Source organism: Pristis pectinata, chromosome 14, assembly GCF_009764475.1.
Source record: "Pristis pectinata isolate sPriPec2 chromosome 14, sPriPec2.1.pri, whole genome shotgun sequence".
NCBI lineage: Eukaryota > Metazoa > Chordata > Chondrichthyes > Rhinopristiformes > Pristidae > Pristis > Pristis pectinata.
Window position 1 is genome coordinate 41235105 of NC_067418.1, and position 26903 is coordinate 41262007.

Sequence of the window (26903 nt, forward strand, 5' to 3'; positions counted from 1 at the left end):
ACAGCCAAACCAGAAAGAAAATAAAAATCACATATTTACATAGTGCCTTTAATGCAGGAAAACATCCCAAAACATGTAGTCAGTTAGAGAAGTAATTAGGCTGGCTACTGCAAGCTTGAAGAAAGGGACAGGCATTACAGAGAGACTAAGTGAAGAAAGGAGGAGATGGTAGAGGGAATTCAGGGGTTTGGGCTCAGTCTATTGAAGGCAAAAGCCAATTAAAATAAAATCAGGATGCACAGAATTAAAAAGGTAAGCAAGAAGATCTGTTGAAGCTGGACAATAATATGGCAATTACAGATTCCAGGCCACTAAATCTCATCAGCTTGACATACATTTTCTTTCTTCATATAGAAAATTTATCACAATTCTGTAGTCCTGAGAATGGTGATAACTATGCAACTCTCCTGGGCCAGTTAAACTTGGCAATGACCAACATTCAGATACCAGAACCCATTTGAAACTAAGAGCCTCAGTAGGGTGACTTTATCCATTCAGAGTTGATACACCAGACACAACGTTCAATGAAATATTATCTACACTGATCTCATCATCTCTTTTCCAGTAAAAAAAAAGCATGACCTTCATGTTGAACTGAATGATTAGAGCAGGCAGATTACATTCCTCCACACATTCTTTTTGAGAGTCATTAGCCTGTTTAGGTTAAATTACATAATTACACCCAAAAGAAGTTATCTGATGAGGTTTGAAAGATCTGGGTTATCCATGAGTCTCCATTCCATATTTTTCTTGTTCCGTACCTTACCATACTTCTTGCCAAATCCAAAAAACTCTATCTCTCCAGTGTTGCAGATGGATTCCTTTTTAAAAGGCTCTTCGACACTGTGACTATTGTATCTGTTCTTTCTCGTTTGTTCCTGTCCTGTGTCCTCTATTTCTTCCAGTCGAGAGTGTAGACATTGGCATGCGCTCTCTCCACTAAAAAACATACAACAGATCATTATATTGCATCCTCAGAAAGCTACTCCAAGACTAATCTTTCTGCCTAGGTTGGCTTACTTCACATTGTCATTTATAATCGTGTGATGAGATCACACACCAGAGTGTGTGTAAACCACACACTGATCAAAACTAAATGAAAAGATTTAAGATTGTTTTTACTCTTTAGTCTGGAACCAGGGGTTTTGATTTTGGAAACACAAGAGACTACAGATGCTGGAATATGGTGCAACAAACAATAAGCTGGAGAAACTCAGCTGGTCAGGCAGCATCTGGGGAGGGAAATGGACAGGTCGACGTTTTGGGTTGCGACCCTTCATCTGGCTGTCTTCAAGTGGTAAGAGAATAGGTAGATCCTCCAGTGATGGATCGAGCCCTCTGAGTCCTACTTATTTATGAATGAATAGCGTCTAACAGACCCCCTCGGCACTGCCTTTAGAGTTGATATTGTTCTGATATATGCAAGTATTTCAAGCTCTATAAAAATCTATGCACTTTGAAACACCAATTATACTCCGTACAGGCTTAAATTTACAGCACATATGGAAGCCATTTATCCCCAGATGCTTGTTACAGGTCTATTATCTGCTTAATCCCATTCACTCTCCAGAAAACACTTTAAATAATTATCTCTCAACCAAGGAGAAATGTTCTGTTTACCCCCTTGAGTGGAGTGATGTGTTATTGCTGAATGTAATCATAGTCATTGCAGAAGCTCAGTTTGTAATTCTCTGCAATCTGGGGAAAATTACACAATGAATCACACAGGGATACTTATTTCGCTGACTAACATTAAATTCATGTTACACACAGGTAGGTACTTGTTCCCACCTCTTATTTTTAAAAACACTACACACCCATCCCTTTTGATCAACAATGAATGAAACCTCTGCAAAGGGCTTGGCATTGTTCCCTTATCCTTTGGTGATAACCAAAGGGTAGGAATCCGAGGATTTGCAACAAATCCATATGTGTGCGCAGTATTAACAGAAGCTCAGAATGCCACTTCCTGATCACTTGCAGCTGTTTAGGTTTGAGGGACTTGCTGGCTGTGCATAGTGACCAATATATAGTCGTTAATAGTGACACTGTTTTGTGGCTAAGCAACATTAGGAGGATGTTGGCTTTGGTGAGTAACGAGGGAAGATTAGCTCTCCGTTAATCTATGCTCTCATGAGCCCATTTTCCAGCAATAGGTTTGACCTTAATGTGGGATCATTCAAATTCAATTCACTATCGATGGGGTAGTCATTTAAACAACAGTAGCACTATGGTAGGCAAGGAGGTCAATCATATCGAACTGCTACCGTAGAATTAGTATGTCGCTCAGAATAACGTGAGCTTAAACACGATGCAAACACACCAACACTCATGCACATAAACTCTCAAGCACTTGGCTCATATGTACTCATGCTAAGATACACCTGGGCTGCCAGGAAAGTGCACGCAATGCAGGATACCAGACCTCTACTTTTATAAATACCACCATTGTATCATGAATCTATGCATGAGATGCAAAAAGGAAATGTACCCAAGGATTTGCATTTTCCTGTAAAATTCTAGTAAATTTCACAGGTGCAGTATTGCCAAGGGAAATAAATTTGCATCCTTTTTGTTTACCCTTTGCAGTCGCTTTCCATCGTGCTCTGACAATAAAGTGCCAGTGGGTTATTAGTTTTTCTGCAATCCACATTTTGAAAATATAGTTCCATTTACCACAAAATGAACCTTGGAAGCAAATTACACCACAAAAAGGTATAGAGGCAACACACTTTGCTGGTAATTAGAACAGTTAGATTTGGCCATCTCATTTAAGCAAGTCTGACGGGTCACGATGCACAAGTCCCGTGAGAATGGGGGCAAAAGTGTGTCCAACATTGCCCTCATTCTGATGACTACCTTCGTGTGTGGCTGCATCAGGTGGTGTGTGTGTGGACCCGAAGCACGTGGGCACAAGTGTCACTATGTACTGAAGTTCTACTTGTTGCTGGTGTTGTGGAAGACAGGCCTGGCCCTTTTACTGCGCAATGTCCCAGTCAGATGGATGTTGCCACACTACCTATCCTTTGTGGAAGAGTTCTTCCCAGTAAATACCTTTGACCAGAAATCCATCAGGCAGTGGTCAGTGCAAAATGTACTTCAAACACTGCGGGACAGGGACCCTATGGATTCTGTGGTTTTGTTCCCTGAGCAAATGGTCCAAACCATCTGGCAAAACACCTCATCGCCAGATCTGACCAACAAGCACCAAGACCTTGCTTGGCTGGCAGTGAGGTGCCCTCCCAGTCAGAGCTTTCCTCTACAGACGACACATCACTCCCAATGTACGCTGTCCTCAGGACGGCGATGGTGGGGAAGAGACGGTCACCCACTTCTTTGCGGACTGTAGATTTGCTGAGAGGGTGTGGAGACGGATGCAAGGGTCCGTGTCCCAGTTCATCCCCAGCAGCTGCGTGACAGAGGACTCTCTGATCTACGGGCTGTTTCCAGGGACAACACACTGAGCCAGACATTAGGTGCTGCTGGAAGGTCATCAAGTTGGTGAAAGACACCCTTTGGTCTGCCTGAAACTTGTTGATCTTCCAGCACAGTGAGATGTCTGTAATGGAATACTGCTAACTGGCACAGTCCAGGCTGCAGGAGTACATGCTGAGGGACGCACTGAAGCTCGGTGCAGCCAATGTTAAGTCTCTGTGGGGAAGGACCACAGTCCTTTCTCTACCCCACATGGAAGGGCAGAGTTGAGTGGAGAAGCCCCTCGAAAAACAAAAGGGGTATCACCACAGGGGGCTATGTGAGTAGCAATGGTGCTATATTTGTTTTTTTAAAAATTTACACTACTGAATGTAACGGTCATGAATGTAGAAGTTTTTTTTGCACTGTTTATTCCTTAGTATATATTTTATTACGAATAAAGTCTATTTTTGAAATTAAATTTTAAAAAAACTCATTTAAGCAAGGAAATCAAGCTCAGGGAGTTGATGTAGAAGGTAATTTGTATTTCTTTTACAGGTGACCCCTGCACTACAGCGGGTGGGGTGGGAGGGGGTGGAGGGGTGGTGGCTGTTTGCGTTCCTAGAAAAAAACAGCATCACGATTTTCTGCAATGTGAAGCTACATCATCTGAGCATATGTCAAGAAATAAGAGTTGAAAATTTCAAAAAAATTGTGTTTCTTTTTCCTCCACATAAATTTCGTAAGAGTGAATTCTTTTTCCCCGTATCCCAGATTAATGTGGTACTGATTTGCGGATTCCATAAGCACGAATTTCCATTACCCAAACTGCCGTAATGCAGGAGTTGCCTGTATATATATTTTTATAAAATGAGACAGAAGAGACTGCAAGATGCTGGAATATGGAGCAACCAACAATTTGCTGAGGGTCAAGCAGCATCTATGAGGGGAAAGGAATTGTTGATGTTTTGGGTTGAAACCCTGCATCATTAAGTTTATTTTGAAATTTTAAAAATTGTTGAAGAAGATATTCACTAAAGAAATTAAAGTGGTTGAGAAGTTTTAGTTATGAAGAATAATGACACAAACTGGGCTTCATTATCATGGAAGAAAAAGAGATTTGATAGAAGTAATCATAGTTAGTTACTAGTCACTCGATATTTAGGGGGACAGACAGGAGATTCTGTGGCTGTGGAAGAGGTGCCAGGATGGTGCATTACCTCCCAGGTGCCAGGGTCGAGGATGTCTCAGAGTGGCTGCAGAACATTCTCAAGGGGGAGAGTGGGCAGCCAGAGGTCGAGGTGCACATTAGCACCAATCACATCGGTCAAAAAGGGGAAGAGGTCCTGCGCAGTGAGTATAGGGAGTTAGGAAAGAGGCTGAAAAGAAGGACCTCCAAGGTAGTAATCTCTGGATTACTCCCAGTGCCACATGCTAGTCAGGGCAGGAATAGTATGGTAGAACAGATGAAAGTGTGGCTGAGGGACTGGTGCAGGGTTTCAGGTTCTTGGATCGTTGGAACCTCTTCTGGAGCAGGGGCAACCTGTACAAGAGGGACGGGTTGCACCTTAACTGGAGGGGAACCAATAGCCTGGCGGGGAGGTTCGCTAGTGCTTCTCACGAGGGTTTAAACTAGTTTGGCAGGGGGGTGGGAACCAGAGCACCAGGTTAGAAAGTGGAGGGATTGAGAGGAAGGCAGATATCATGACCAGTCAGAACAGGCAGGAGCACGGTAATAGACACAGTGGGACAGACGGGTTGAAGTGTGTGTATATTAATGCTAGGAGTATTATGGGTAAGGGTGGTGAAAGAGCACGGATCAGTACATGGAACTATGATGTTGTGGCCATGACAGAGACTTGGTTGTGAGAGGGACAGGAATGGGTGCTTAACATTCCAGGATTTCGGTGTTTTAGAAAAGGCAGAGAGGGAGGTAAAAGAGTAGGGGTGGGGGGGTGGGTGGGGTTGGGAGAGGAAGAGTTGTGCTATTAATCAAGGACAGTATCACAGCTGCAGACCACAGACTCCCCAGTAGCCACCGGGACATTGAGGAACAGATATGCGGGCAGATTAGAGAAAGGTGTAGAAACAACAAGGTTGTTGTAGTGTGTGACTTCAACTTCACTAATATAGACTGGAACCTCCTTAGTGAAAAATGCTTAGACGGGTCAGAATTTGTTAGGTGCATCCAGGAGGGTTTCTTAAATCAATATGTGGATAGTCCAACGAGAGGAGGGGCCGTACCGGACCTGGCGTTGGGAAATGAGCCTAGCCAGGTGACTCTCCTTTCAGTGGGAGAGCAGTTAGGGAACAGTAACCACAACTTAAGTGTTAAGATAGTTATAGATCAGGATAAGTATGGACCTTGCAGGAGAGTATAAAATTGGAGCAGAACATATAATGAGAATATTAGGCAGGAACTAAGGAGAGTTAATTGGGAACAGCTGTTTTTGGGCAAGTCCAGATCTGACATGTGGAGTGTATTTAAAGACCAACTGTACAGAGTACAGGATTGGTATGTTCCAGTAAGGAGGAAAGAAAAGGATGGCAAGGTAAGGACACCTTGGATGACAAGAGGTGGTGAATTTAGTCAAGAAGGAAAAGAAACCATATGTAAGGTTTAGGAAGTTAAAAATCAAATGGAGCCCTTGAGGATTATAAAAAAGCTAGAAAAGAACTCAAGAAGGGAATTAGGAGAGCCAGAAGGAGCTATAAAAATTTCTTGGCAAGTAGGATTAAAGAGAATCCCAAGGCATTCTATACATACATCAAGAGCAAGAGGTTAACTAGAGAGCAGGTAGGACCACTCAAGTATAAAAGAGGAAACATGTGTTTGGAGGCAGAAAATATAGGAGAGGTCCTAAATGAGTACTTTGCATCAGTATTTACCAAGGAGGAGGACGTGGAGGATAGGAAGATCAGTGTGAAGCGTGCTAATATGCTAGGGCATTGAGATAAAGGAGTTGGGTCTCTTAAAGAGCATTAAGGTGGATAAGTCCCCAGGGCCTGATGGGATATACCCCAGGTTATTGAGAGAGGCGAGAGATGAGATTGCTGGGGCCTTGACCAATATCTTCGTGTCCTCTCTAGCCAGGCAAGGTCCCAGAGGACTGATGAGTAGCTAATGTTGTTCCATTAGGAAATAGGGCTAATCCTGGAAACTATAGACCAGTGAATCTCATGTCATTGGTAAGGTATTGGTATATTATTGTCACTTGTACCGAGGTACAGTGAAAAGCTTGTCATACAAACCGATCGTACAGGTCAATTCATTACACAGTGCAGTTACATTGAGTTAGTACAGAGTGCATTGATGTAGTACAGGTAAAAACAATAACAGTACAGAGTAAAGTGTCACAGCTACAGAGAAAGTGCAGTGCAATAAGGTGCGAGGTCACAACAAGGTAGATTGTGAGGTCATAGTCCAGCTCATTGTATAAGGGAACCGTTCAATAGTCTTATCACAGTGGGGTAGAAGCTGTCCTTAAGCCTGGTGGTTGTGCCCTCAGACTCCTGTATCTTCTACCTGATGGAAGAGGAGAGAAGGGAGAATGTCCCAGGTGGGTGGGGTCTTTGATTATGCTGGCTGCTTTACCAAGACAACAAGAGGTAAAGACAGAGTCCAAGGAGGGGAGGCTGGTGTCCGTGATGTGCTGGGCTGTGTCCACAACTCTCTGCAGCTTATTGCGAGCCTGGGCAGAGCAGTTGCCGTACCAAGCCATGATACATTCAGATTGGATGCTTTCTATGGTGCATCGGTAAAAGTTGGTGAGAGTCAAAGGGGACAAACCAAATTTATTTAGCCTCCTGAGGAAGTAGAGGTGCTGGCGAGCTTTCTTGCCCATGGCATCTACATGATTTGACCAGGACAGGCTGTTGGTGATGTTCACTCCGAGGAACTTGAAGCTTTCAACCCTCTCGACCTCAGCACCACTGATGTAGACAGGTGCATGTACACTGCCCCCTTTCCTGAAGTCAGTGATCAGCTCTTTTGTTTTGTTGACATTGAGGGAAAGGTTGTTGTCATGACACCATTCCACTAAGCTCTCTATCTCCTTCCTATCCAAGAAGTTACTGGAGAGGATCCTTAGGGATAGAATTTATGAACATTTGGAAAACTATGCCTAATTAGGGACAGTCAGCATGGCTTTGTGAGGGGCAAGTTGTGTCTTACTAACTTGATTAAGTTTTTTGAGGAGGTGACAAAGGTGATTGATGAAGGTAGAGCTGTGGATGTTGTTTACATGGATTTTAGTAAGGCGTTTGACAAGGTCCCTCATGGGAGGCTCATCCAGAAGATTAAGATGCATGGGATCTACAGTGAATTGGCCTTTTGAATTCAGAATTGGCTTGCCCAGAGAAGACAGAGGGTAGTGGTCGATGGGACCTATTCTGGCTGGAGGTCTGTGGCTAGTGGTGTTCTGCGACTAGTGGTGTTCTGCAGGGATCCATACTGGGACTTCTGCTGTTTGTGATATATACAAATGACCTGGATGAAAATGTAGATGGGTGGGTTAGTAAGTTTGCAGATAATACAAAAATTGGTGGTGTTGTGGATAGTGTAGAAGACTGCCAAAGGATACAGTGGGATATAGGTCAGTTGCAGGTGTGGGCAGAGAAATTTAACCCAGCCAAATGTGGAATGTTGCACTTTGGGAAATCAAGTGTAAAGGTGACAGTACACTGTTAATGGCAAGACCCTTAACAGTGTTGATGTGCAGAGAGATCTTGAGGTCCGAGTCCATAGCTCCCTGAAAGTGGCTACATGGGTTGATAGAGTGGTAAAGGCAGCATATGGCATGCCTGCCTTTATTAGTTGAGAAACTGAGTTCAAGAGTCGGGAAGTTCTATTGGGCAATTAATATTAGATATTTAATTTTTTGGATACAAGATTCTGATGTAATTCAATGCCCCAAATGGGTACACCTTGAGCACCAATCAGTTCCTGACTTTTCATTAGCTTCTATTTTAGGTGCTTCAATCCCTTTTGCACTTACCAAGTTAAGTAAACATACGACTAACCCAATTGTTAAACATACAATACGAATATGGTTTTAATTTCGTAAATTTTTTGGATTGAATAAATTTAATTTGTCAAGTCCCATTCAATCTAATTTTTTCTTTCATCTGTCTAGAGTTGACTCAGCTTTTTCCATATGGAAAAGGAAGGGAATCGTATGTTTTCAGGATCTATTCATTGATAACTGTTTTTCATCTTTTGAACAATTGTCTAATAAATATAATTTGCCTACAGCACACTTTTTTTGATATTTGCAGATTAGAAATTTTTTTAAAAACTACTATACCCTCTCTTCCGACACCTTACAAAATTGAAACTACGGAAAAAATTTTAGGTCTTAATCCTTATCAGAAGGGCTTGATAGCAATAATTTATGATTTAATTTTGAAAATACATCCAGAATCATCAGACAAAATTAAGAATGAATGGGAAAGTGAACTCCAGACATCTATACCTATAGAGACTTGGAAGAAAATTCTTCATTTAGTCAATACATCTTCAATGTGTGCCAGACACTCGTTGATACAGTTTAAGGTAGTCCACAGGACCCATATGTCTAAAGATAAGTTAGCTCGTTTTTATAACCATATAAATCCTATATGTGATAGATGTAAATCAAATGTGGCTTCTTTGACACACGTCTTGATCCTGTCCTCATCTGGAAAAATATTGGAAAGACATTTGTAAACATTATTTCAAACATATTGAAGATTGATTTACAACCTCACCCTATTACTGCAATTTTTGGATTACCAAGGATAGAGTCTGGCCATTTATCTCCTTCCGCTAACCGTATGATTGCTTTTGTTACATTAATGGCCAAACGATCCATTTTGCTCAAATGGAAGGATCCAATACCCCCTACTACTTTTTAATGGTTTTCTCAAACTATATCATGTTTAAACTTGGAAAAAATTAGGAGTGGTACTGTTGATCCTTCGCTTAAATTTGAAGGTATTTGGAGTCCATTTATTCAATATTTTCACATGATGTAGATCCCCTTTCAATAACTTTCCAACTTGAAGGAACGGATTTGACGACATAATATTGCCCTGTTTCTACTGAGAAATTTTAGCCCAGTTTTTTTTCTTTTTTTTTGTTGTTTTTTTTAATTTTTTTTTTGTTTAGTTTATATTGTTTATAATTTTTTTTATTGATTTGGGTTTCTTTTTTAATTTATATAATAAATCTTTTTCGTTCCTTTCTTTTATATTATATTCATTTACTAAGAGATCATTGGATCTACAGATTTTTTTTATATTTTATTGTTCTTTATGATTATATATGCTATAATTGTTATCCTGATCTCTTTGTATTACATGTATAAATATTGATGCTATATATCAATCTGTATTAATTTGAAAACTAATAAAAAGATTGAAAAAGAGTCGGGAAGTTATGTTGCAGCTTTATAAAACTCTGGAAAGGCCATATCTGGAGTATTGCATTCAATTCTGGTCGCCCCCATTCCAGAAAGGATGTGGAGGCTTTGGAGAGTGTGCAGAAGAGGTTTACCAGGATGCTGCCTGGATTAGAGGGTATGTGCTATAAGGAGAGGTTGGACAAACTTGGTTGTTTTCTCTGAAGTGGCGGAGGCTGACAGAAGTTTATAAGATTATGAGAAGTTTATAAGATTATTAGATGATAGAGTAGACAGCCAGTATCTTTATCCACAGGGTTGAAATGTTTAATACCAGAAGGCACGCATTTAAGGGGAGAGGGGGTAAGTTCAAAGGAGATGTGTGGGGCAATTTTTTTTGACACTGTGTTTGGTAGGTGCCTGGAATGTGCTGCCGGGGTGGTGGTGGAGGCAAATACGTTAGAGGTGTTCAAGAGGCTCTTGGATAGGTACACGAATGTGCAGGAAATGGAGGGATATGGACATTGTGTAGGCAGAAGAGATTAGGTTACTTTAGCATTTGATTACTAATTTAATTAGTTCGGCACAACATCGTGGGCCGAAGGGCCTGTTCCTGTGCTGTACCGTTCTATGTTCTAAAATGTTGAGAGGTTTCATTGATGCAAACTATTCCTCTAATTTAAGGACCTAAAGGAGGTCATTGATAGAACAACCAGCTGGATATTCTCTCTCCTAATAGAAAAGGCCAGTCATTATTCACATCTGGAGTTTTGGGAAATGGTCAGTGTGTTGACCTTTCCTAACAAAATGAAGTTTGCATCGTGGTTCTTTTCCCTCAATGTAGAGTTGTGTTATCAATGAAGGAGTTCACTGAACCTGTCCCATCAATGCAACTCCTGCTGTTAATGCAAAGCATCCTTAGCCGTTGTATATTGTATGCACTGGAGACATATCCAGTGCACCAGAGACATATTCAATGAGCAACAGGGATACCATGAAGAGGCGATGATTTTCCCTTCTGACATCAGGAAGAGAACTCAAAAGAGGCATAGAACCAAGGGAAGAAGGAATACCTGTGAAGTGGTGAGGTAAAATGAGAAAATGGAGGAGAGGAAAAAATTAGATCCTGGAAGCAGTGGTCAGGGAACGGCAGTGTTTACTCAGGAACTGGAATGGAAAGAGAAGCTGATGTGAACGAATGAAAGATGGATACCAGCTTGAAACAAATTGGAAGAGGGGGAAAGGAGGCCCTTCCCCTCATTGTATGGGGGGGGTTGCGTCCTTAGAAAATGGTCCATATTGCGATTTTCTCTAATGTGAAACCACATCATCTGAGTATGCGTCAAGAAATATGAGTTGAAAATAAAATTGTGCATTTTTATTTCTGCATAAATTCTGTAAGAGTGAATTTTGTTCCGTATCTCAGATTTCTGGATAGTGATTTGTGAATTTCATAAGGCCGAATTTCCCTAACCCGAACGGCTGTAACATGGGGATGCCTGCACCAGGATGTTGCAATGGTGTGGGTGCACAATGCTTAGTTGGTTAGTAATCAAGAAACAACAAGTTCAAATCCCCCCCCCACCCCATGTCCATTTAAACGTAATTCACTTTTAAAACACGTGGAAATAAAGAGAGACAACAGATTCTGTCAAATAATACATTGCGAAAATACAACTGGATCACAAATGCTGGTTTTTCTTGGTCAGGTCTATATTTAACTCCAGTTTCAAACTACTTAGTTACTCTTTGCAGTGGTCAAGCATGTTAACTAAACATTTCAAACTAGTAGCTAGAAGTGGGTAATAACCAGTTTTATCAATAAGTACCCACACCCAAACAACAAATATTTAAAATGCATCGCTTTCAATGTAAAATATCAAGGTGTTCTGGACTCAACCCCACCCTCTGTCCAGGATAAACTACCAAATATAACTACGTGAAGAAGTGTTGCACGTACACAAGTTACAAAGCCCGAGTAACTGTTAGTTTTCACACATTACTGGTTATAATCAGGGTGATTAATCTACCTCAAACATACACCACCCACATATCTGTGCTAAATTATCAAAGACCAAGGTGGGACTTTTAATGTTGTATATGTGGAGCAACAGTGGTAATCCGACACTTTATCATGAATGTTACCAATCACAATTGTTGGTACAGTGGCACAGCTAGTAAAGCTGCTGCCCCACAGCTCCACTGACCTGCACTCAATCCTGCCCTTGGGTGCTGTCTGTGTGGAGTTTGCATGTTCCCCCTGTGATCACGTGGGTTCCCTCCAGATGCTCTGGTTTCCTCCTACATCCTACATGTCAGTGTTGGTAGGTTCATTGGCCATTTTAAGTTGCTCCTAATGTAAGCGAGTGATACAATCTTGAGGGGAGGGGGTTTAAACGACAATGTAGGGAGATTAGGTTACAGGTAAAATGAGTGGGGGAACGGGATTGCTCTGAGTTGGCATGAGCTCAATGGACTGAATGGCCTCCTTTTAAAAACAATTAGGTGTTGCAACCAAGTGTTAACTGCTGGAGATTTTTAATACCAGTTTCAAAAGTGCAACAGAGTTTAAAGGAAATTATGAGATCTTCAGCTAAATGTTTCTCCTCAGGAGAAAGGGCAGACTTGCAAAAAAGAATATTAAGTGGGTGAATTTTGAGGAATTTAAATATTGCAGTGTGCAGCTTTTCCCATTACTTAAACTCCTCTAAAGACTTGACCAATAATTTTCCTGTTCTGCAAAAATTTTTTTAAACCTTTGATCATTTTAATGACAGGCCCACTGAGAGGAATGATTCAAGGGTAAATCAATTCCCTGGGGAAAACAAAAATAGGTTACATCATTAATGCAGGAGAAGAATAAATGGTACAGAACGATGTTGGATTTTTCATGTGCCAATAAACTAGAATGCATGCACGTGACCTCACCGGAAAAGTTACCACACTAGGCGAAAATGGTTTAGTCAGTCAGACGTCCTCTTCTCCTTTTAACCCTGAGATATATTTCTCTTGAAGATATCCATTGCTAGTTTCCATTACTTATAGATGGAGCAGTGGTGGTTACTGCAGCTAGGTAACACACTCAATAACAACATGCTTGCATAATTACCATCATCTTTTGGCACAACACTAAATTAAATAACATCTTTTACTTACATTATGCTGAGTTGTGACCCTAACCTCTTCTCACTTTCTTCTTTATTAACACACATGGTCTGTGAAAAGAGGGAAAAAAAGTTGTGGAAGAGCAACAAGCAAACATATTGGTACTTGAATGTCCCCAATAAGAACTTATACTTGCTAATTAGGCTTGGATAAGAAGGGAAAGGAAACATTCTTAAACAGATGAGTTAGCTTACAGCTCCGATGAATCAAGAAAACTAAAGACAATGCTGACTCATGAGGACCATTGTCACATTGAGATCCTTTTGAGAACCCTATAGAGACCATCACTATTTCTTGGCATTAAAGAAAATTCACAAATTAAAAGTTAAGGTCAACAATTAAACTACTTCTTCGCTGGATTCGGGGAAGTTGGTTTAATGGAATTTACTGTACAATTTGCATCCAGAGCAAACCAGGCAGGAACTGAATCAAATACGCGGTGAATTAGATTTGGGCATACTTACTTGGCGTGTGCAAGATATTTCCAAATCAACCTTTTACAATCATTCCATACCTCTACCTGAATTAGTGTTGCCATTTTTAAAATGGCAAAGGAAAATTTAGGAAATTTAGTGGGAGCTGACACCTAAAGGAAATTTCGGAAAGGGAAATTTAGTGGGAGCTGACACAGTGAGCGTTTCCAGGCTGAGGGGCAGCACAGTAGCATAGCGGTTAGCGTAACGCTATTACAGCACCAGCGATCTGGGTTCAATTCCGGCTGCTGTCTGTAAGGAGTTTGTACGTTTTCCCCGTGTCTGCGTGGGTTTCCTCCGGGTGCTCCAGCTTCCTCCCACATTCCAAAGACGCACTGGTGAGGAGCTGTGGGCATTCTATGTTGGCGCTGGGAGCATGGCGACACTTGCGGGCTGCCCCCAGCACATTCTCAGTAACGCAAAAAGATGTATTTCACTGTGTGTTTTGATGTACCTGTGACTAATAAATAAATATCTTATCTTAAAATTCCAGAGGCTTCCGGTAGTCTCCAGTATAACAGCAATACTAGTGGAATCCCTGTGGAATTTCCATTCATCCACATCCAAAGGAATTTAATTTTCAGTTTCAATGCACACTCTCCTCCCTTTAAATAATCCATAATATGCCTCCATTTCCAAAGCCAAGGGTCTATGTTAACTCCTGTTTGGGATTTAGCTATTTATCAGTCTCTGTACTCTAAATGCAGTGTTATTTTTTTCACCATGACCTGAATGACTGACAGACAAATGTGGTTACAGCCTGTTAAACAAACTGGAGAAACAACATCAATTCTTGTACATATCTGCCACAATGGGTTGGGTCGGGTCGGGCTAGCCTTGTATTTTCAAATCCTAAGCATCTATCACTCGGTGGTCTTGCCTTTCCATGTTTCTGCAATCAGCCCCGAGGCATCATCAATCCTTGAATTCTGGCTTTTTGCTCACCCCTGAATTTTAATCACTCTACCATTGGTGGCTGTGCCTTCAGCTAAAGGCTTTAAGCTCTTTACTTCCTTCTCTCAACCTAATGCTTTCCTTCTTTAAGATGCTTCTTAAAACCCACCTTCTTGGCTATCTGCCATAACAAATATGAGTCCATATTAGTGCAAAGTAATTAAAGTGATCATAGTGTTGCTGTACTGTGGTGACTAGGGTTGTGCCGGTTGGTTCAAGAACTGAGTGGTTGAAGTGAAGTAGCTGTTCTTGAACCTGGTGTGTGGAACTCAAGGCTTTATGTCAAATTCTTGCTTGATATTGAAGTGCCTTGGGACAATTTACTGTAGATCAGATCACCACACCCCTCTCTTCCTTCGTAGTTATCATTGTTGGCTCTAGAGTTAGCTGAGCTTGGAGGCTGGGTGCTGTAATTGTGTTGCCAAGCATAGCGATCTGTGCATGCTGACTGGACCTCAAGCCATAGATCCCCAGGCCCTGCTCCAAGAACACACTGGCGGCCTTTGACTGCAACTTATAATAATAATTTCCCTGCTGTTTTCCACAGAGAAAGTCATTGAAAGGATCCTCCTTAACCAACTCCTCCCACTGGCCAAGGAGCTCCTCCCAGGATTGCAATGAGGATTCTATAGAAGGCACAATGAACATGATTTTCTCCAGATGTCAAATTCAAGTAGTTCAGAGAAGCAAGAACTATCACCATAGAGGGCCTTTCTCAACCTCACAAAATCTTTTGACTCCACCATCTGAGGTACTATGGAGGATCATTCTCAAATGTGGATGGTCTTATAAATTCACCACTGTCCTATATCTGCTCCAGTGATAGCACACAAACCACGATCCTCACCAATGCATTCACCACAGACCCAATACCAATCCCAGACTGGGGTCAAGCAAAGCTGCATCATCAAACCAACCCTGCTACAAGTACCTGCCATGGTGGAGTAAGTCTACAGGAGCAGGAAACTGTTCAACTTTTTTTTCCCTCCACTCCAGAAGCAAAATCGTACCTACCTCAGTCAGAATTATAGTTGCTGCCTGAGATCGAAGAATGATCGAAGACCAAGGCCTCAAGTCCAGCACAAAGCCCATGGTGTACTGTGCTGCAGTGATCTCCAACCACCAGTATGCACCAGAGACATGGACAATCTGCAGTAGCAACTGTAGGCACTTGCTAAGTATAACCAAAGTTTCTGCAAAATCTTTCAAGTCCATTGGCAGGTATCAACATCAGTACAGGGGCTTTCCGGGTTACAAATGACCTGACTGAGGGAAATATGACTTCATGCAAATTCTCCCATACATTTTTAAAACATTTTTCAAGCTAATAATAATGTTTCATGTTATTCATTAGTGACTGGATACAGTATATATTCCATTGGTTTAATTATAAGTAGCATTAGGGTAAATATTCAATTAAATGAAAGAATTACGTCAAGTGTATGTAGAGTGATATGATATAGATTACGATAGAAAACTGACATTTCTGACAGGGAAAAGTCAGCTTATGGACAGTTCTCAGTAATGGAACCCTCACGTAACTCAGGGACTGCCCATATCCTCTTCCAGGCTAACATTCCCAGCAAAGCCTCTGATCACACGCAACCAGCTCCAGTGGGTGGGCCATATTGCCCACATGCCCGACACCAGACACTCCACTCCAAGCTCTGTCGTGACATGAGATTCCCAGGAGATCAGAAAACGTGTTAAGAGCTTTTTCAAAGCCTTCTTGGAAAAAATAATGGAACATCCTCTTGCACGATCAGGCATGGAATCATTTAGGACTGTAGCAAACTCTACGAGCATCTCCCATGAGAACACATCGAAACCACATGCCAGCAGCAAATGAACACAAAACATTGCAAATAATCTACCCATCCACCCATCCCAGTTGCACTACCTGTCCCACCTGTGGCAGGATTTGCAAATGCCAGATAAGACTCATTGGTCACTCCTGAACCACAAAGCTGGAATGTAAAGAAACCCTCCTCAAACTAGAGGGACTGCCTAAACAAAGGCACCATTTCATAATTCACTGCTCTGGACTCTTTAACTTGGGACCGGGATCAATAGGCGCTTTAACTGGATCGACAAAGATACAGAAGATCTTCACTCATTTTTTTAATGATGGATTTGAATCCAACCTACAAAAGACAGTGAAATATATTTTCCAATTATCATTATTATTTGAGTTGGATGTTTCCCCCAGTCCTTCTGCCGAACAAGCCTCAATGCCACAAAATGCTCAGATCAGAAGTTTTATCTGGGCCTTTGGTCTCTGACAGGATCAGTGAGATTTATAGGCAGATGAACAGAGAGAGAGGAATTAAGTTAGGTGCAGAAGGTAAAAAAGAGAGAATTTTAACCTTCAAAAAAAGTGAGGTGGGTCAGTGGAACATTATGTTAAAAATCTCAAACTCAAATCCTGCTTTGAACCCAGGTGTTTCTAGATTAACATTATTTTAACAAGGTTGCAAATTTTTTTTTAAATACAGGATGATGGTTTTCTCAGGACATGGATACCCAGGAGCTGAAGAGAGGCACAGCCTGCTCAGTATAGTATGTAAATGCTTTACCAGCACAGCTTGTGGGCTACACTCAGTAAACCACAGTGCTTCAACCCAGCCCCATCACTGACAGCTTCCTCTCCTCGAGTATTCAACCCACTCAGACCTCCCTAACAACACTTCACTTTGGCTTTCTAATCCCCTCTCATTCAACTGAATCCCGACCTCTAACCTAACCTAACCCATTCTAGCATTAATCTCCAACCTCCCCCCACTCTTTAGCTTTACTACCCTCCATCCTACCTGGTCTCCAACCTCTACCCCACCTCTGACCCCTCCCCTGTTCTTCTTGGGGCTTGACCTGGTGCCCAAGACCATCCAGCTGAGGGGTCAGTTGACCCTTCAGCCTGGCTAGCTACAATCATGAACCTTATTCATATCAGTTTGTCAGCAAACCTGGACTCCACAACTATCACTCCTCAGCTACCTGTAAATATCAGGGCTCATGAGAGAATGAGCCCTAATCTCAGTCATCGTCTCACGAATGAATGATAGAAAAATAGGAGGCTATGTGGGAGGGAAGGGTTAGATAGATCTTAGAGCAGGATAAAATGTCGGCACAACATTGTGGGCCGAAGGGCCTGTACTGTGCTGTAGTGTTCTGTGTTCCATGAGAGGGCAAGGAAGACTGAATAAAGACTACAAATTAAAGTTTAGATTACTTTTCATTTTAAACCATTTCGAACAAGCTGCAGGTGTGAGATTTAGCATTGCACTTTGGGCTTTCTAGGCCAGACTGGTGAGTGATATACAAATATACATGCAAACATATGAATTATGAGCAGGAGCACGCCACTTGGCTCCTCGAGCTTGCTCTGCCAGTTAATAAGATCACAGCTGATCTGACTGCAGTTCCACATTCCTGCCTTCTCCTTGTAACCTTTCACCTTCTTGCATTACATGATAGACTTCACCATTGAAAACATCCCACTGCTAAGAATAAACCCCAACTGCAAGTATTCACTGTGAAAAATCGTTATTTTCCTTAAACCCACAGGAAGTCGAAAGCAAGCTCTTGCTTCTGTAGGGCTAACAGCAGTGTGAAACGGTCATCCTGAAGTCTGCAGTGACTTGAAGCTCAAAGGGTGAAAAATCCTTGCGTGCAGTTCAACGTTTGTGTGTGCTACACCATGCCACTTTAGAAGCACACTCTAGGGGAATCCAAGCCCTCAAAGACTGTGCTTTACTTTCCAGATCCTCTGTGCATCAGACACACCAACACACAAAGTTCCAATGGAGGCCATAGTGACATGCAGCATTCATTCATCAAACTCATTCCTGCAGACTTTCTTAAAAAAAACAATGTGCATCTTGTATTACTTTAATAGTTTGCTTTATCCATTCTTTTGACACCACTTCCACGATTTTGGTGTTTATCTGCCTGTGCAGGACACTACTGAGGAAGACTTTCATAATACACTGCTTCCATGTGAATTAGGGAGGGTAGTTCTCAGCCAGGGGGAGCCCAACACTAGGCAATGGCTTGAGATAGTCCACTTAAACAAAAATGAATCTCTTACAGCAACTCTCCCTCAGACCCCTTAATCTGTCACAACCCATCCAAGATGAGACTCTTTCCTCCACAATCCCACATACAGCAAACTGGACCCCAACCTGTTGGTTTTCCTCTGCTTCTCCACCCTTAAGGTATGGTCTCACCCATTCAACATCGCCAACACATCTTTTGCTAAAAGCAGGGAGGGGTGAGTTACTTCCTTCTGTAACCACAGGTCAATGTCTAGGCAAGACAACTCTCTCATAGAAAGATAGTGTGCTGCTGTTCAAGCTTGCTTGGAGCTTTACTAAAGCATGAGTGAAGACTGAAAGCAGTAGAAGGCAGAGTGGGACTTGAAAGGCAATTGTAACGATGCACAACATGGGCCATGTGATTGGACTGAACAATCCTTCTTAGCGAAGGAGAAGCTGCGCCATGAGCAGTGACCAGTCTCACCCAAGGACCTGTCAGTGCTGTACAAAGTAGTAAAGAAACAGGCTCGTCAAACCTTCAAGATTACCAGAAGTCTCCACTGAACCCTCCCTGAACTTTAGAGTCAGCCAAGAGAAAAGTCATTTATTTAAGCAAGTTTGTGATTCATTACAAAAACATTAGCAAATCCGGGGCAAGGGTCACATGGTGAAATCTCCAGGAATAAAGCCCGAGCTGGCAACCCTCATGTAATGTACTGTGCCATTAGACAATCAGGATCTCCCTCACAAAAGCCGATGTCTGAAGTTCTAACAGTCAGCATTCGGACCAGAAGGTTACTTGGTGCCGAGTCACAACTATCTGCACTAAATTTCCCTTTCCACATTCAAGTGTAATATTCCTGTCCATCTCTTCACAGAGGCAGTCCATCCCCAGCCTCTATTTTTGTTTCAGATTTCCATCATCTGCTTATTTCTTGTTTATTTTCATGTTCTGATATTTGAATAGGACTAAACGTCATTGACATTGATGGGGTTGGATTTTACTGCACATAATAATAGCGGTTGTCATCTAAACAAATAAGTAACTGCATTTGCATTCATGGACATGACCTCTCTAATGCATTGATGATATAAGATTTCTTTATTAGCCACATGTACATCAAAACACACAGTGAAATACATCTTTTGCATAGAGTGTTCTGGGAGCAGCCTGCAAATGTCGCCATGCTTCCGGTGCCAACATAGCATGCCCACAACTTCCTAACCCATATGTCTTTTCAGAATGTGGAAGGAAACCGGAGCACCCGGAGGAAACCCATGCAGACACGGAGAGAATGTACAAGCTCCTTACAGACAGCGGCTGGAATTGAACCCGGGTCGCTGGTTATGTAATAGCGTTACACTAACCACTACACTACCATGCCATTAGATAGGAATTGCGCTTGGTATCTTTTTGACTCTCGGATGCAACTAAATGCCTCAACAATTTGTGTTTATACGGCACCTCCCAAAAAGTAGAAATTTGCCAAGGTTTTTACACCTATAATAACCAGAATTTATGTAAGAGTCCAATGTAACTAATATACCCAACCGTTCCTACTGTGGAGTCACTGAACAACAATATTTCATCCACGTTTAGAATTAACTGATGGAAAGCTCAGCCACTTAAAGCTCTCCTAACTGGAATACTTAACTACAGAAGTTTAATGCTCTTATGCCCACGTGCACAGAAGGTGGCCTCAAACATGTTCCGAGACACAAGATTCTCTGTTCAAAAAGACCGTCAGTGCATGGCAATGTAACTTGGTGAGGGAGTGGGAACAGCTTTGGGAATTTGAACACATTGGAAATTATTGGGCAAATTTACAGACAAACTCTGTACATGCTTTGTGGTACTTCATGAAGTTCCATAGTAACTCCTCATCACAAGGTGATCTACCCATCGGGTAATAAGGTAATCTATTCTCATAAGCAATGTTCTTGTTTGTTCATTTAAAGCTGTTGTTAGGAAGGCCAGTCTTTATTGCCTATTCCTAATCACTCTTAAGGTGGTGGTGGTGAAGTGCCTTCTTGAATTGTTGCAGAGATAATGAAGATGGTGTTGAGGAGGGAGTTCCAGGACTTAGACCCAGTGATGTAGGGGGAGCAGCAACATATTTGAGTCTGGAAAATGTTCAACTTGGAAGGGAACCTGCAAGGTGATACAATTCACAAGTACCTGTTACCAGCTTCTGATGAAAGGCCATCAGCCCGAAATGAGAACTCTTTTTTTCTCTCCATAGATGCTGTCTGACCTGCTGAGTATTTCCAGCATTTCCTGCTTTTTACCTGTTGCCTCATCCCTCTTAGGTGATAGAAGCTGTGGGTTTGGGAAATGCTGTCATAGCACCCAAGGCGAGTAACGGCAGTACTGTGTGCAGGTGGTAGAGGGAATGAATGTGTACATTGGCGGATGGGGTGCCAGTCAAGTGGGCGGCTTTGTCCTGGATGGTGTTGAGCTTCCTGAGGGTTGTCAAGCAAGTGGAGAGTTTTCAACACCCTCAATCTTGTACTTTATAGATGGTGGAAAGGTTTTGTGGAATCATGAGGTGGGGCACTCACCACAGTCTCTAACCTGCTTGTAGCCACAGCACTTAAATATCAAGGCAAGCTTCAAGATATTATGGTGGAGGACTTGTAGGCAATGACATTTCAATGTTGGGTCCGAGCAGTATTTGATAAAGGGCACATAGTTAAACTTTGTCTTGTCAGAAATTGTCATTGTTTTACACTTCTGTGGTACAACTCTAATTTGACACTTATCAGGCCTATGACTGAACATAGTCCAGATCATGCTACATGCAAAAATGACTGCTTCACTCGCTGAGGAATTGCAAATGGAATTTAACATCGTTCAGTCAATACTGAACATCCCTACTTCTGATCTTGAGATGAAAGGAAAGCCATTGATGAAGCAGCTGAAGATGGGGGGGTCTGGACACTATCCCAAGCAGCCTCTGCACTGATGTCCTGGAGCCAGAGTAATTGATCTCCAACAACACTGCCATATTCCTTTGTTACGTATTACCATTGCTCCTTGACATGACACTTGGACATATACTCACTTCACGTCACGGGCAGTCACTGTCTCTGCTCCTTTGGAATTGAGCTCTCTCGTTCATGCAACGAGGCCTGGCTACTAGTTTTAATACAGGGAACGTAACAGGCAAGATCCCACAAACAACAATTAAATAACAAGCAATCCCACAGAGCAAGATGCTTCCTAGATCAAGTTGCACTCTATAGAATAAGTACAAAAATCCAGCCTGAAACTCCACTGCACTATTGGATAAGGGGTTAAATCGAAGGCCTGAGCATACTCCAAGGCCACCGTTCATCCCTCAACCATCAGAAGCACAAAGCAGTACTTGGTTAGTAGCCCATCACTCTTTCTGGGAGCTCGTTGTTCCCAAGCTGGCTGTTGAATTTTCTACAAATCAAAAGGAACTATGTTCAAAAGTGCTTGGGGGTTTTCAGAAAGGAATGTGACGGATGCCCATTTTGTTGGTTGTCCATCACCAAGGCCCCATTTTCCCCAAGTGACCAATCCATGTTAAAGCTCACAGGAGGCCTGCCCCACGTGAAGGAGGGGAGCACCCAAGAAGCAGGAAGTAATGAAGAGGATTGTGAGCTGCACAGTTTGCAGACACTGCCGGAAACCTTGGTGGAGAAGGTGAAGAGGTGGCCTGTATTCAGAGTGGGGGCAGGAAGCATTCAAAAGGCAAAAGGGGTGGACCGTCAAATCCAGGAGTCAAGCTCCAAGAGCCTATAAGCAGTAACTACTTCATTAATGTGGTTATGGTCAGTGGATACACATCCAAATACCATACCCTACCAACTGCAGAACCAGCCTCAAATGTTGTTCAATAATGCAGCCTAGCAACAATCTTTATCAAACAGAATTCTAGCCCAACATTCAAATGCCCACATCCTCATACTACCCAAACCTCATATTGATTGAGAACAAAGCAAAGCAATATCAGGAACATCAAACAAGAACACATGCTGCATCACTGACTGAGACATTGTCCATTCTATTGCAGGACAATGTGACACTAAGGTGAAACCAAAACATTGGCAGTAGCAGCTAACTGGCAGATAGCATAGATACACAGCATCTCTGACCATTATGCGACCCATGGTTAGCATTGGAGATGATGATGATGATATGCTGGTACCTTATCTCAGATCTACCATCTCCTCATCCCACAGTCCGTTTACAAACAGCAGAGAGTATGATCATGCCTCTCTTCCCTACATTCCACTCCCCCCTCCCCCCCAACCTCTTGTCCTTATTTGCCATATAGCTAAATAATGTAGCCTGGCCAAGTATGGCAGAAGAGCAGGAGGAAGCTATAAAATGGCTGGATTTGGCATTTGTAGCCACCACCTCAGGTATGAGTACTTGGCGTGTGCTAGAAGTTGGCTCACAGATGGGATCTGAATGTAGTGAGATGACAGAGATGCCAGCTTCCTTGAGCATATAGCTGGCAAGAATTCAGATGGGGACTTTGATGGTGTGCAATGAAATTCAAGATGTTTTACCAAGATATTTTGGAAGCCTATAAGCAATTTCAATGATCATGGAAGGAGTCCAGCACCAACTGGCCTGCATGCAGAGCTTGGAACTTATCATTTCCAATATGAAGAGGTGATCATTTCCATTTCAACACTCAGGGTCTCAACCATCATGTAAGCTCCGATGCTTGGCTTGTCAGCTTCCACTGGAGTGCAAGTAACAGCTCCTCAGTGTCTGGCTGCTGCAGTGGGAGCATCAACTGCTGCCAAAGTGGCTGGATAAGCACGTTTAGGGGCTCTGAGTGGCCCGCATTAAAGGATCAGTGGTTCTGTGGAACACAGATCTGCTGTAATCTCTCAAGGTGGCAGACAAATGATCCCACCCGCTGCCACACTGCTTGTTCATCAGCTACACAGGCTGCTTCTGACAACCTAAGATGGTGGATTCTGCCGGTCATTCTGCCGGATCAGCTGCAGTGTCCTCCATTGAACATCAGCAGACTTCTGCCAACCCAGTAGCAGCCGCTGGTTTAGCACTGCTTAGGAATTCTCATATTTTGTTACAACATAGAGGGAGGCCATTCGGCCCAGGGAGTCAATGCTGATTCTCAGAGCAATCCCATCAATCCTATTCCCCAATTTATTTCCCTGTAACCCATTTTCTCTCAAACGCCCACCAACTCCACCCTGATTCTCCCTCCTTTCTCCTGCGTTACACATAATTTACAAAAGCCAATGAATCTACCAACCTGCACATCTTTGGGATGTGGAAGGAAAACCCACGCAGTCACAGGGAGAACATGAAGACTTCACATTTCAATGTGAAATGAGATCATTAAAACAAATGAGTTTAATTTCAGTGGTGGGCAAATTATCACGATCCATTCTCAGGGATAATACAATGCTTCATTTAGAAAGATACAGATCAATCAGGGATAGTCAGCATAGATTTGTTGAAAGGTGGAGGTAACAAGGAGGATCAATGAGGACAGTGCATTTGATGGATTTTAGCAAAGGTTTTTGACAAGGTCCCACATGAAAAGCTGGTCAAAAAAATAAGAGCTGATGGGATTCAAGGAAGAGCAGCAAACTGGATCTAAAACCAGTTCAATGTCAGGATGCAAAGGGTAATAATTGAAGGGTGTCCTTGAGACGAGAAGACTGTTTGATGGGCTTAGTACTTGGTCCCTTGATTTTTGTAATACATGTTAATGACTTAAGAGACCATGATAAAAGCAGTTTACAGATGATACAAAACCCAGCAGTGTGGTTAACACTAAGGAGGAAAGCTTAAGGCAGCAGGATGATAATGGTGGTCTGGTCAGTTGGGCAGAAAAAAGCAAATGGAATTTAATTCAGATAAGTGTGAGACATGGCATTTGGTGAGAATGCAACAAGGCAAGGGAATATATAATAATATTGAGAGGCGTGAAGAAACAGATGGGTGTTGGAGTGCATGCCATCAGATCCTGAAAGATGGCATAAATGGTCAACATGGTGGTTAAAAAGCCACACAGCATCACAAGACAAAGGAGCAGAAGTAGGCCATTCGGTCCATTGAGTCTGCTCCATGAGTTAAACTAAAACTATTCCTATCTAGCCCCAATTTCTGGCCTTATTCCCATATCCCTTGATACCTTGACTAATCAGATACCTATCAATCTCCTCCTTAAACACCTCCAACGATCGGGCCTCCACAGCTGAACGTGGCAAAGAATTCCATAATTTCACTACCTTCTGGCAAAAGAAATTTCTCCTCATTTCTGTTTTAAACCGGTACCCTCTAATTCTAAGATTATGCCCTCTAGTCCTGGACTCACCCACCAAGGAAAACAGCTTAACCACATCTACTCTGTCCAGTCCTTTCAACATTCTAAATGTTTCTATGAGGTCCCCTCTCATTCTTCTGTACTCCAGTGAGTATAGTCCAAGAGCCGACAAACGTTCATCATATGTAAGCCCTTTCATTCCAGGAATCATCCTCGTAAATCTCCTCTGAACCCTCTCCAACATCAGCACATCCTTCCTAAGATAAGGGGCCCAAAACTGCACACAGTATTCCAAATGAGGCCTCACCAGTGCCCCATACAGCCTCATCAACGCTTCCTTACTTTTAAACACTGTACATCTCTAAATGAATGCTAACATAGCATTCGCTTTCTTTACCGGCGATCCAACCTGGTGGTTAACCTTTAGGGTATCCTGCACGAGTACCCTCAAGTACCTTTGTACTTCTGTACTTTGAATTTTCTCCCCATCTAGATAATAATCTGCCCATTTATTTCTTTTTCCAAAGTGTACAACTGCACATTTCTCAACATTGAATCTCATCTGCCATTTCTTTGCCCATTCTCCTAAACTATCTAAGTCTCTCTGCAACCTTCCTATTTCTTCAATACTCCCTACTCATCCACCTATCTTGGTGTCGTCTTGCAAACTTAGCCACAAAACCATTTACTTCATCATCCAAATTATTAATGTACAAAGTAAAAAGAAGTGGCCCCAACACCAACCCCTGTGGAACACCACTAGTAACCGGTAGCCAACCAGAACAGGATCCCTTTATTCCCACCCTTTGCTTTCTGCCTACCAGCCAATGCTCCACCCATTCTAATATCCTACCTGTAATTCCACGAGCTCTCATCTTATTAATCAGCCTCTTGTGCGGCACCTTGTCGAAGGCCTTTTGAAAGTCTAAATACACAACATCCACAACCTCTCACTTATCCACCCTACTTGTGATTTCCTCAAAGAACTCCAATAGGTTGGTCAGGCAGGATCTTCCCTTCACGAAACCATGCTGGCTTGGACCTATCTTGCCTTGCACCTCTAGGTATTCCATAACCTCATCCTTGAGGATTGATTCCAATAACTTTCCCACCACCGATGTCAGACTAATAGGTCTGTAATTTCCTTTATGCTGCCTCCCACCTTTCTTATACAGTGGAACTACATTTGCGATCCTCCAGTCCTCTGGAACCATGCCGGAGTCTATTGATTCCTGGAAAATTATCAGCAATGCCTCCGCAATCTCTAAAGCCACCTCCTTCAGAACCCGGGGGTGCACCTCATCCGGTCCGGGAGACTTATCTGTCTTTAGTCCATTTAGCTTCCCTAGCACCTTCTCTCTAGTAATCTTAACTGAACTCAGTTCTATCCCGAGACCCCCAACAATCAGGTATATTGCTGATGTCCTCCACAGTGAAGACCAATGCAAAATACTCATTTAGTTCCTCTGCCATCTCTTTGTTATTCCTTATAATCTCTCCCACACCATTTTCAATTGGTCCTATATCAACCCGTGTCTCTCTTTTACTCTTCATATAGTTAAAAAGACTCTTAGTATCTTTTTGAATGTTATCTGCCAACTTCCTTTCATAATTCATCTTTTCTTTCCTAATGACCTTCTTAGTTTCTTTAAGTCTTTAAAAGTTTCCCAGTCTTCTGTTTTCCCACTAATTTTTGCTTCCTCGTATGCCCTCCCTTTTGCTTTTATTTTAGCCTTCACCTCTCTCGTTATCCACATTTGTGCCCTTTTTCCATTCATAATCTTCCTTTTTCTTGGAATATATCTATTCTGCATTTTCCTTATTTCTTGTAGAAATTCCATCTATTTCTGCTCTGGTGTCCCTCCAACTAGCTTACTTTTCCACTCAATTTGGGCGAGTTCCTCTCTCATACCACTGTAATTTCCTTTGTTCCACTGAAATATTGACACATCTTTATCGGCTGAGGCACAGAATATACCAGAAGGAGGTTATGCTAGAACTGTACACAACACTAATCAGGCCACAGCCAGAGTATTGCATGCAATTCTGGACACTGCATGATAGGAAAGATGCGGTTGCTCTGGACAGGGTGCAGAGGAAGTTTATGAGGATATTACAAGGAGTGGAAAATTGTGGCCACAGGGAAAGATTGGATAAGCTAGTATTGCTTCCTTTAGAATAGAGGATACAGAGAGG

The 26903-nt window shown here is 42.3% G+C and overlaps 1 protein-coding gene across 1 annotated transcript in view; it reads right to left on the minus strand.

Moving 5' to 3' along the window:
- Positions 1-26903, minus strand: part of trpm5 (transient receptor potential cation channel, subfamily M, member 5) — a 78580-nt gene that overhangs the window by 46959 nt on the left and 4718 nt on the right. The window contains exons 2-3 of the mRNA XM_052029017.1: positions 12951-13009; positions 762-939 (exon numbers count right to left, since the gene is read on the minus strand). Coding sequence (XP_051884977.1) covers positions 762-939; positions 12951-13009 — 237 coding nt within the window. The remainder of the gene's footprint in view (positions 1-761; positions 940-12950; positions 13010-26903) is intronic.